At 40.0% G+C, this 12,908-nt stretch overlaps 1 protein-coding gene across 2 annotated transcripts in view; it reads right to left on the minus strand.

Moving 5' to 3' along the window:
- DENND6A (DENN domain containing 6A) overlaps window positions 1-12,908 on the minus strand; it is a 44,265-nt gene that overhangs the window by 24,642 nt on the left and 6,715 nt on the right. For both annotated transcript variants that reach the window (XM_044451299.1, XM_044451298.1), the window contains 4 exons: window positions 12,845-12,887; window positions 5,138-5,250; window positions 3,908-3,988; window positions 1,640-1,745 (listed from right to left, as the gene is read on the minus strand). In XM_044451299.1, coding sequence (XP_044307234.1) covers window positions 1,640-1,745; window positions 3,908-3,988; window positions 5,138-5,250; window positions 12,845-12,887 — 343 coding nt within the window. The remainder of the gene's footprint in view (window positions 1-1,639; window positions 1,746-3,907; window positions 3,989-5,137; window positions 5,251-12,844; window positions 12,888-12,908) is intronic.

Genomic DNA, 12,908 nt, shown 5'->3' on the forward strand with positions numbered 1-12,908 from the left:
CCAGCCAAACAAAATAGCTCTGGCATCAATTGTCCCTCTTTTGACAAGAATTGTCCGATTTCCTCCCTAAAAGAGAAGCGCTGCAGTGCAGACCCCTGACTGAGCCATCTTACCTCGTTGTGATACACAACATCTCCGTATTCAGCCTGGATGTCAAGTAGAAACTGTTGAAACTGGCAGTGGCACAGGGCTTTGGAGCGAATATAATTAATAGCCTTCATCACCTGTTTCATAACATGATCATATTTCAGATGTTTGGCACAGAAAACTTGTTGGTGAATAATACAGTGGAGTTTTATAGCTTTGCCTCCTTCTTCGCTGGCTTTGTTACAGACTAGGGTTGATAATCCACTTTGCTCGCCAGCCATGGCAGGTGTGCCATCCGTAATAATCCCAGTGACTTTATTCCACGGTAGTTGCATGTCATCTATGGCGGAACAAACAGAAACAAATAAATCTGTTCCTCTTGTTTGGTCCTTAAGGCTCTGGAGGTCAAGTAGCTCTTCACTCACATTCATGTCATTGTCCACTCCTCTCAAAAAAATCAATAACTGAGCGGAGTCAGATGCATCGTCGCAGGCTAACGAAAAAAAGTCAAACTCCATTCCTTTTGCCTCTAACTGTCTCTTAATATCAGATGACACGTCTTCAATTCTCCATACCACAGTGTTACGAGCCAGGCAAACATTGGCAAACTCTTGCTTCTTCTCAGAACAAATTTTCTCCACCATTTTCATCACGCAGTCTTTAATAAATTCACCCTCAGTAAAAGGTTTGCAGTGCTTGGCAATCAGCGTTGCCACCTCGTAGCTCGCCTTTGTGGCATTTTCATTTGACTCACGGGCTCTTGTGAAAAAGTGCTGCTGTGCCGTTAAAGCAGCTTCCAGTTCCTTCAATTTTTCGTCGCGTTCATTCCCAGTTAGCTTGTTGTAGTTAGCATGTTTTGTCTGGTAGTGCCTCTGGATATTGAATTCCTTGAAAACAGCCACAGTCTCTTGGCAAATTAGGCAGACACAGTTGTTTCGTATTTCAGTGAAAAAATACTCCAATTTCCACTTGTCCTGGAAGCGGTGGCCCTCGCTGTCAACTTTCCTTTTTTTAGTTACAGTCGCCATTTTAGAAATGGGCACACAAGCCTTGTGTCACAATGGTCACGCGGCGAGAGTGCTGACTCAGGTCTACTGCCATCTTCTGGTGAAATAGAACCACCAGCCTTGAAGGAGCAGGAGGCAGCAGGGGACAGCTGCGGGAACCGCTGTGTGGTGAAGGGAAAAACGCCGGTCGGTGGGGATGAGTGACAGGCTGAGCCAGCGGGGAGAAGAGGCTGCAGGCCACTCAAAATTTGAAAACGGGCTGCAATTGGCTCCCGGGCCAGACTTTGGACATGCCTGATCTAACAGAATCACCCCAGACCAGGCCATGGCATTTGTTGTGTCACGGGGTTCTCAGTTACAAAACGGGCAACCTGGCCACAAGCACTCTACAAGTCATCACTTTTCTCTGTTGAGTTTGTTTAGGGGTCACGGATTCATTATACACTTCTGTTTTACCAGAGACTCAGAGCTGTGCAGATGTACAAGTAATATGAATATGTTATTTAAAAAACGTGCAGCTTCACTAGACCAACAATATTACCAACCTGCTTCCAAATAAGGTTCATTCTTCTCAAAATATTCAGGTGCAATTTGTCCAAGCACAGTGTGAAAAAGGTGGATATAAGGCAGCTTGGTGATCAGAACCAAGGACTAATAGGAGAAACAAAGTAATTCATGATTAGCCTTTTCAAAAGCCACTACAGCTATTTAGAGAAAATATGCTGCAAATCCTCATCAAATGCATGCATACAGCATTTTGGTTTTTTACATTTGGTATTAAAAATAATGATACCCTTGATACCCTATCAGTGTAGCCACTGGGTGAACCACTGGGTTACACACATACGCAAAGAAGAAGGCACCAAGCTCTTTGGGGGTTACAATAAGCAGCTGGGTGAGGATATGATTTTGTATAAAGGATCACATGGGAAGGATGCTTAATTTTCTCACTGTTTCCCCATACAGAGTTGTACTTCCCATCCCAATTACTTTTCCCCACTGTGGTGTGTTCTTGATGCATATTTCTGCTACCACCCATTTATGTAGTTGGCTCTAAAAAGGATACAGAAAATCCTTCAAATGAACCACACAATCTATAATTCAATCTGTTTTCTTTGTGCACTCATTTCCAGTATCATTAAATAATAGAACCTCAGGAACTGAAGTGTTACTATGTATTACTATGGTTCAGGGTACAAAATATTTTTATAAATAATAATCTGTTTTCACAATGTACATCAATTAAACAAATTCAGATTTCATAAACAACTTAGTGCAGCCGGCCAGAGGAGGGATCAAAGTCCCAACACAGACAACAAGGTGTCCTCCCTCCACCTTGTGGCCAGCATGGAAAGAAAGACACTGGCTGAGGCTCCGAAGTCAGAACATGTCCTCAGAGCTGGGAGCCTGTGTGTGTTCCAGCGGACGGGGAGGGGAGGCACGATAGGACAAATCCTGGCTGTTCCTTGGCCTCCCCTCCTTGTGCACTGGGGCAAAAGTTGTTTGCAGGGTAGGAGTGCAGAGGTGAGTTTAATCTCCACAGTCCTCCTGCTCTAAATAGTGTGCCTGTAATCCTCCAAATTCAGAGAACTAGAGTCAGCCATACCAGATGGCACTGTTAGAAACATCCAGTGAAGCCTCAACATAAACATGCTACATTACACTGAAATCAACACTTCAGAAAACGAAGTTACCTACAAATCAAATGAGTACATAAATTTCAATTTTTCATTTCATGAAAATGGCTCTCTCTTAACAGTCTTGCTTTTGAACGTTCTGGCTTCCAATTTTCAAAGGCACAAGCTAGACAGAGCAACCATTTTGTGCTTATGTTATGGTGAAGCTGGACCAACCAAAGTGCAGGAGTTAGTTAAGACAATATAGCAAGGGGGATATGAATCTCTTTTTTTTAAATAATGGCTTCTTTTCAGCCCAGGATCCATCCTTGCTTTGATCTCTCATTTCTATTTGCCACTGTGCAAGGGCTGGGCCAGGAGAAAGCAGTACAGAAGAGAAAAAGAGTCCAATGTGCATGTTTCCTGTATATTCATACCAAAGCTGCAATCCTATACCCAGTTACCTGAGAATAAACTCTACTGAATTCTGCAGAAACATGTATAGGATTGCACTGTTAACTTCAAACTGTCATGACTTCTGGCCATAAGGAAGGTCTTAACCTGGTTTGCAAGACCATGGTGACCCACTGTGATATTTAAGCCCCTGTGAGCCATATGATATGTCAGCATATGCCAGGCAGTTTCTAAATGTTCAGGCTGCAGCTGTGGCTTGTCAGGTCATCCAAAACCAGGTGAAGGGGGTTCATGAGGGTTAAAGGGTTTGTAGCTTTGTACAATCGCTGCTGCTAGAGTTCAGATGACATGAGAAGCCATGGCTATGGCTTGAATATTCCTAATGGTTGCCTACACATTCTACAGACCACTGTGGAGGAAATAAGATACAGTGCATATTCGATCATACAAACTGGCCCTATATGGAAATATAATACAAAGTGTATCTGTAAGAATCAGATAAATAACAATCTAGTTGTATATTAACATTGCACCATTGTTCTGGGAATATATGAAAAAGTCTCCATGAGATATTTCTGTTACATCACTGGCAATTTTTCTTGCTGGATTTAAATCAATCCACCTCATGATTTACATACTGGTCCTATTCTGAGACTCAACAACTTAAAACTAAAGGGTGTTTGCCCTTAAGTCTTCAAAACATGAGGCTATCCTCCACTGATTTCCACAGAATGATTATATTTAGAATAACAACCTTAAACAGTCTTCCTTAAACTAAGTTACCTTCTGAAAGTAGCCTCTTTTTACTGCTTTGTTTTGTACTTGTCTGAAATATACATAGCCATAATAATATGCAGGATCTTTCTGTAAAGGAGAGCAAACACATTCAATAGCAGTTTGTACTTTCTGAACAGGGTTGAAAGCTTAGATCATCAGATATTTCATCCCTGGGGATAATTTGATTATGACAAGCTCCTCATGATGAGCACTTCAACACATTCCAGTTCCAGTTATTATAATACATGCCACTGTAAAAATGCTAAAAGAGTTATTCCATTCAACATATCCAGACACTGCACATGAAAATAAAATTGCTACACCTCAGGAGCCAATATTTCTGAGATGTAGTCAGTATAAGCTACCTTTTAAAAATCCATGTATCTAACCACTTGATGGAGAATGAAGACCAGTAAGGCCATTTCACTAAATTTTTCAGCCAGCTTATGAATTTTTTAATGATTCAAACAAAAAAGCATTCATATTTTTCACTCCATATAACTTGGGCTTTGCTGCTAACCATACTTAAAATCACGAGACATTTCCAAATAATTATATAACATGTAAGCTTTCAATATTCTATTTCCTAAAGGTTGGGGTAGATAGATTACCAATGATGAAACAGCCATGGTTTCGAACTTGCTCTAGGAATCTTTTGCAGTTGCCATTCTGTGTGGGATGGTGTAAATCGGTGACCTGCACAGCAGGGGGTTGGACACAATGGTCTTCTCGGCCCCTTCCAACACTACTATTCTATGAATGACAGGGGAATGTCAGGTATGTTCTAGGCTCAACTGAGGCTCAGCTAAGTGTTCAGCCAGGCACTTCCGAAACCCTCTGCAGTGATCAGAGGTTCTTTGGCAGACAGACAAAGAAAGGGTTCCCTGAAGAAAAAAGTTTCGTAACAATGAAGTGCATCCACATTTCAACCAGGAGCTCCAAAAATCCAGAATAAATCTGGACAAGATTAAGGATTCTTTACTAGTGAGTTTTTTTCAATTCAGAAGGATGTATAATTAACATGTTAATCACTAGAATATTTTGCCATTTCATTTGTCATATGTCATTAGAATAATAGTAATTTGCTGTATACTAGTAATACTAGTAATTTAAAGAACAGGCTTTAGGATGGACCTCATAATTTCGTTATGATGTATCACCACAATAATAGTTGCCAGCTAGGAACAGAAAAGAACTGTCACATTTGAACAAGAGAAAACATGCTACTTTCCCAACCTTCAAGTAAATGGGTAGGTCTCTGTCAAACTGGTCCAGCAGACAGTACCATGAAAGCTTTCTGCTAGAAGACTGTCGAAACCTAAAACAAAACTGCGTGTCTCCAAGGCAGCCTAAGCCGAAAAGGGGAAAAAAGAAGAAAAGTACTATATTGAGTTGGAAGTATGTCCAACCAAGATCTGAAAATATAACTGTTGAGGTACTTGACTGGCTACCTCAAGTAATTAAAAAGCATCTCCACAACACTGATCCTAACCCCATTGCCTTCTGTCATGTTGCATAAACAGCACCAGCAGCAGTTCTGCTGGGGGAAAACAGTGATGTGCTCTTGCTGTGCTTTGAGTTTTCTGTGGAAAGGGGGGAATCTCCCAGACTTGGGCAGTTGTAGCATGATGCTTTATCTACTGAACAAACAAGGCCAGTATGGCCATTGCACATACTCTCCTCCTCTCTCTTGGCAGAAAGAGCAAGAAAGGCGGAGAAAGAGAAGTGGGAAGGAGAGTGTTCCAAGATCAACCTAGCCTGCCCCAGCTTCTGCCAAGTCTGCTGTTGCAGAGGAGGAAACTGAACGCCACCATATCTGTCCCAGTGGTAGACAGCTGGCATCAGAGGGGTGTTGCAGGAGGAGATGATGGGAAAAACTGCTATTCCTCATTTTATTGACTGGAAGAGGGTCATCAAAGCTACTGCCTTAGTTGTGTAAAAATAATTATCAGTTTGCCTATATTCTGGGTTATCGCCAACATTAGTCCTACTTAGAGTAGACCCACTGAAATCGAGACTTTTATTAAGCGCTAACCTTTGGCTTCAAGGAGTTTTGCATAACCTACCACACTTAGTATTTCCTGTTACAGCAATTTCAATTTCAATTAAACGTTTTGTTGCAAACAAGCAGCACCTTTACTTCAGTAGGGTTTAAAACTGCTGGATCAAATTGAGTGAGAGGAAAGAATCTGTATCATTTCATCAGAATAAGGTTCCAAAAGGAGTATTTTTTCAAATATTTCAATAAAATATCTTTGAAGTTTCAAATTGTCAAATACCAAAGGAGCAGAACAAAAATGTTTAAAAAAACAGTTGAAAACTCATTATTTAAAATCCACAAATCCATTTAATGGCAGCAGTTTGAACTACACATTAATTCCCTACATTTCCATCCCTAAGATCCTCTGTTAACATCTTATCTTTCTAGAACAGACCCAACATAAATGGCTTGATTATTTAAATCAACAATGACTTAAAAGGAAAATATCAGTTTTACCAACAGGATTTTTCTTGCAAGTCTGGAATAATAAGCTTTAGCTACCTCCTTTTATAAAGTGTCTCAGAAAGTGGTGGAAAAACAAATTGAACAGGGGATTTTTTTTCCTATAATTTGATCAGTTTTCCTAGAGTAAGATCACACAATTCTCATTAGAATTGACTAATACATCACACAGATCTACATATCCAATATTAAGTCAAAAGGCAATTTCAAAGCTTGGGATACATGAAAAAGCACCTTAAAACATTCTCAGCAATGGAATGTAGCATTATTCATGATGGCTGAAATAAAGTACTGAGAACAGCTTCCAACAGGGTCATTCCTTAAACTCAAGAGTGCCTGTGAACTCTACTAAATCTTTCAGCTGCACAAACACTTGTGCATTTATTTATTTATTTATTTATTTATTTTCCAATTTATATCCTGCCTTTTTCCTACAAAGGCTCAAGGCAGCTTATATCTCACAGAACATGCCTGAGTGGAGCATATGGTCCATGCCCCTGAAAAGTGGCTGTACAACCCTTTGCACAAATGGAAATGTAGTGGGAGTCTTCCCTTGCACACAGTTTGGAAACTATTTTCCAGTTGTGCAACCTTGTTGTGCTAGTGAAATGACACTGTTGGATACCGCCCAGCATTTCAGATGTTAATTAATAATTCTCACTACAGCCAAGGCCATAGCTCTGGGAGGACCTCTGTGAACAACAAGATCCCGTATGATGTTTCCAGATGATGGAAGAAGGCTGGGACTCTGCAGACACCTTTGTTTGCACAAAAGATGTGGAAGAAACTACAGCAGACCAAAGGCTGCCTGAGGAGGCCCCACTGGGCTCCTCCAGTTACTCCTTCAGCCCCATCCTATGTCCTGCCTCAATCCTAAGTCCTCCTCCCTTATCCCACCCCCAGTCTCCAGAAAAAGGTGGGAGCAAACCCAGTGAGAAACTCTTTCATCAGAAGAGTGAACAGCTGGCTGTTTGATGGCTCCACGGCTAGGGGTCCATTCAAGAAGAGAGCTACTTAGAGGAGAGCAAAGACCGAACTCTAAGCAATGTGGCAGTGTTGGATCAGAGAGGCAGAAGAGCTGGAGGCATGCATTATGGAGCCTCCTGCCTTCTCTGAGCCTTTGCTGGCTTTGAGTCCATTAGATCCAGCTCTGGTACTTTCCAGTCTTGGCATCCATACTAGGTGCTGATCCTGGAAGAAGGCTGGACTGTCCTGGGGTAATCTAAATTCTTTCCCTAAAAGTTCAGCTAATAGTGACACTGATGGCAATCCGCTTTATGGAGAAGTAAGAAAATGTATGCGGACAATATTTCTCAAAGTGCTCATTAAAAGGAAACTTGCATCAGCTTCAAGTGTGCTCAACAAAAAAAGAGCGAAGATATTGGGGTAATTAACAAGCATTGTGCACTCATTTTATTAAGCATTTTATTAAATTAAGTACATTTTAAACATATTATTCTTTTTATATTTAGCTCAGTTTGTATAGTCTTGTGCCTAGGTCTCACTCCAAAACTGATGGTTGCATGTTGCACATTCCTAATTGGTCAGATACCTATTGCATGAAGATTGAAAGAACACTTGCTTGAGTGGTATAAATTCCACCTTTTAGTCGCATTCATGAAGTTCCACTGGACCCCCTGCCCCACTTTCTCTTAAACTTAAGTAACTAGAGGAACCTGGCATGAACGTCAACAAAAGATAATCTCCCCAGACTGAACACTAGCCAGAAATGTGTTCCACAAATCATGAAATAATGCTACATGTAAATTAATTAAACCAGTACATCCAAACAGCTCTCAATTCTTCATGCAATCATCTGTTTATTACCATTCCAGGTAATGCAACATACCACATTATGCAGTACCAAACATTCATGGTTCTTCCAAATCCTAAAAATACAGCCCAGCATTAAACAAAAGAAAATTAGCTTAAGTGATCATCAAAATCCAGCAACAGTGACACCCAAAATAAACAGTGCTAGAATCCTCAAATACATTCTTCTTTGTGCCATCCCAACAGTACACATTCACTCCTCGCCTCTATTCCTTGAAATGATTATTCCTATAGCATAAGGACTTCTCTACATGAGGCATTTGTGCACTCATGATCCCTCATGCAGAGAAGTTTGCAGTGTCTTTTTGAGAAGTTTTCCTCCAAGGCCTCCATGTTTTACAGTCTTTATTACCGATTTCTAAGAGCAAGCAGAGTCAGCTATTAAAATGCAGATTACAAATTGGATCAAAAGCTTTGCAAAAAGTTGCAAATCCACTCTACTGCAGGTCTAACACACTGGTGTCTTGTGGTTGGTTAATAGAGTATATAGAAAACCAGAGAAAATACAAGCCTCTGGGGAAAAAACTTGTAAAGGATGTGTTTCTCCTTCCATTAAAAAAGGGAAGATGGCTGAGTAACACAAGAGGTTAAATCCTTCATGCAGAGAAGTTCTGAGGGGTCAAGAATTAAGCAGCAATACAGCACTGCAGAGAGGGGCTGGAATGCAGGCCTATGTTTTAACTAAAGTCACAGCTGCTTCCCTTCATGAGCAGGAATTCAGAACCCCTGCCATTTCTCCCACAACACCATTCACTGGTCACTCATGTCCTTCAGCTACACTAGAGTATCCTAGAGCTATACATATTCTGTAACTGAGCTGGGTGGAGGAGGGGAAACCCACAGTGAAATGTAGTTAAAGAGAGTGTAAAAGGTGCACTGATTCTGAATAAACTTGAAGTTACAACTAACGTTGGTAGTAAAGATTTTCACACAGAAATAGCAATTTTATATATAATACTACCCATGGAACAATTGTCATGACTTGCTCTCAGGAAATTAGCTTTGCACAACAGAACAGAAATTTGTTATCAGAACATGACTGTTAATCAAACTGCCTGAACCTGTGCATTCTCAGCTGAACCATTTTAAAATGGAAGAGGCTTACACAGAATTAAATTCCTTGGGAGGCTGCTTTGCTCTAATGTGGAGAGAATACAGTGTGGTGAGAGTCAGTGTGCTGCAGTGGTTAAACGTACAGGGCCGGAACTAAGCGATCTGGGTTCTAGTCCATGCTCATCCATGGAGCCAACCGGGTGACTTTGGGCCGCGCACAAACAATCAACCCAACCTACTTCAGAGAGCTGTGCTGGTGGAGATAAGACGAAGAGCAGGAAGGGGAGAATGATGTAAGCCACTCTGAGTTCTTTAAAAAATAAAAAGGTGGGATATAAATCACACACACACAAGTGCCGTGTTTAAAGGATACTGTTCACATGTGACAAATGAAGTATTAGGCAAAAGGGTGCACGGAGAATTTAAAATTGCTTGAACAGAAATTTGATTCCATTCAAGTAACAATGAAAATTACACAGAGGGGTGTGGGAAAAATTAAAGACAAAACTGTACACTAAGTTGCCAAGATGGCTTTATCCTATGGAAGCTCTTGTATATCCAATGCATTGAATTTTGATATGATTGTGAGATATGATGATATTTTGGATAATGATGGAAGACTGAAACCGAACCAAGAATTACAAGAGCAGGGTATTGATATCTCTTGGTGGCATAAGGTTCAATACCCTTCAACACATGCATATAAATCTATGTTGGACCAAATCCTATGAAAGTTATGCAAATTGAAGCAGTAGTGTGGGGGGAAAATCCCAATGCTTTATTATTCCATAAAAAATGTCTCCTTTCTAAAAATTTATTGTTCCATAAGACTCAAGTTAACACTGTGCAAAGGCAACCCTAGCCTGTTTCTTGCCTCCCCTCTACAGATAGTAAGCTAAAGCAAAACTCAAATTACATCTGTGATTTTTTCCCACTTTTAGCAAATGCACAGAACAGGCTCCATTTTCATTTCTTGTGCTCAGGACACTAGACATGTTTGTACATGGTCTGTTAGTTTTTAAGATGCCTTTGGTTACTTTGAAAAGCTAGAGTATAGAAGTCTTATTGAAGAAAGTCCTCTAACTGGTAGATGTAAATACTGCAGGCAGGAGTGTGCTAACCATGTAGAAACAGTGAAGAAACATTTCACATGTTGAAACTATAATGCAAGAGTATGAGCCATACAGTGAAAGTGGAGGTGCCCCACGTCAGTGAAACAGAGTGGAACTCTGTTGAAGTAAATGAGGGGTCTTCCATGGCATATCACGGTTTCCAGTGCCCTTGGATCTTCCCTTAATGCTATTGGGTTCAATCCAGACTTCTTGTTTTGCTGGAGGGAGCACCCCACCAGTAGAGTTCCACGCAGAATCCTCCTCCTGACGAAAGGGGAGGCAATTTTGCCAAATCTTCCTCCCTCTGCAGCCTCTAGCATAACCTTCCCCACTGCTCTGGCCTTTCAGGGTCACAAAGGACTACTGTGGGAAGAAATCATTCAAGATCACTTCCCTAACCAGAAGTTGCCCTTCTGTCTACAGGAAACTTGCTGGACCCTTCCTTACTTGTGTTCCTTGAGTTTTCAGAAGTAATCCAGTAAAATGTAGCTTAAACAGACAATATCCAATGCTGCCCAAGCACCAGTGGGACCCACTGCTCACTAGAATTTCTGCTCATTTGGGGCCTGATGTTAAAGCTCCACTGTGGACATAGCGGGCCCCACCTGCACAGTGAAATTGGTGGGTGCACAGCTGGCCTGTTGGATACTACCCAATAAAGATGATTCCCATATAAAGTTCCAAATTTGTTTCAATAAACAAATTCCAATAAAACATTTAAACCATATTAAGGTTGTAAACCAATACCCACTTAGCAGGAAGCAATTCAATGATGCTTGTATAGGATGGTCTATTTTTTCCTAATCAAATATTTTAGTTCAAATGGTTATGGCTAGAGTCAAAGGATTGTTATGGACTTTAGTTGTTCTTTGTTTTACTAAATATAAATCAAGTGAACACCCTCAATCAAATCATACTCTGTTTAACACAACAGAAGTCTGGATAATTTTGAGCCCCATTAGTTTTAATCAGAGATTCAAATGCTTGCCAATGAAGTCTGCTCAATTTTAGGGTACTTCCGCAAAATTACATCTGAAGAGCAATAATCAACAGAACTAAAATTCAAACAATGTCTGATGGATTTTAGTCTGGCCATGTGATCAACTGATTTAAGTATCATCATTCAATTCACAATAAATCATGGATATCTGGAAAGAGATCATTCTGTACTTCAAATAAAGTAGTGGTATTGTTCTATTACTACTTAGGTAACATGGAGTGGAATTTCTAATAGTTACCATCACAGATAATACGGGATGAGTTTGTAAGATGGAAATCAAGCCAATAAGTAATAGCTAGAAAATGAAAAGATGAATGCAGGGAGGAAGTCAACTGGGAAGTGCAAGCATGGAGATTACAGATTTTGGTTGGGGTGTGAAAAGCAATGCAATCAACCTTCTACCGCCATTCAGATTCCACAATGTTTATTTTATGTTGTCTTAAACGAAATACAGTTCTCTGTCTCCTTTTCTCAGTTTGGTTGCAGAATATGGGTCACACTGAATTTTAGTCCTACTTAAGCTTTATTCATGTCAGCAAGTATACCGTAAGTCAGTCACAACTAATTTAAGTCCCATTCATTTCAATGAGTTCACTTTAAGTAGGACTACACTGGATAAATAAACCCTCTATGTTTATTTGGAATCAATGAAGAACGACACTGAAGTATGATGGATGTCATTTTATAACAGCATCAAAAGCTTCACTTCTGTTTATGCATAAATTAAAGAGAGATACATTTATTTTTAAGTAGATAGTTTAGGGGAAAAGTTTTGAGCGACTCTGAGAAGGCTTGACTACTACAGGCCTTGGGTACTTCAGAAAATAAATCAGAAAATGGATCATGTATTTCACTTCAATCATTATACATCAGTTCCATGTTCCTCCAGCAACAATGTTTTAAAGACTTGCTTTTCACAAGTACTAAGTGTGGCATTTTCAAATGCTGTCTATCAGAAAAATGACCATTTCCAGCAAATCATTCTTCGCTTCCCCCACTAATTGTAAGAAAGGAGTTATCCTTTCTACTTTTCCACAGGATTAATCGGAACCCAAAAGGACCTACTTTCATACAAGTGGTTTTAAGACTGCAATACTATACACTTCCCTGGGAGTAAGATTCACTGAACTCAATGGAACTTACTTCTAAGTAGATGGGCAGAGGACTGTGCTATTAGATTGGTATATCAAAATCACAACTTCTGAGTTCCAGCAACTCTACATGGGTAAGTAATGACACCACAACTTTCTTTGTGATCTGAGTTCTTCAGGTAGGATACACAATAAGTATACCTTTTTATCATGTGCTTATATTTCATTTAATTGAAATAATATTTCATTGAGCATTGACCAGAATGAAAAGACTACCGGCACAGTTCTATCTTAAACAGAAGTATTTCATTTTACATATGTACATAACATGCATATCTAATAAATAATTACCTGAATTGGAATCTGGGAAAGACAAATAGCAAATATTGGTTTTCTAGGGGAGAAAAATAGAAGT

This window comes from Varanus komodoensis, unplaced genomic scaffold (genome assembly GCF_004798865.1).
Source record: "Varanus komodoensis strain SLA01 unplaced genomic scaffold, ASM479886v1 scaffold6_2, whole genome shotgun sequence".
Classification (NCBI taxonomy): Eukaryota; Metazoa; Chordata; class Lepidosauria; order Squamata; family Varanidae; genus Varanus; species Varanus komodoensis.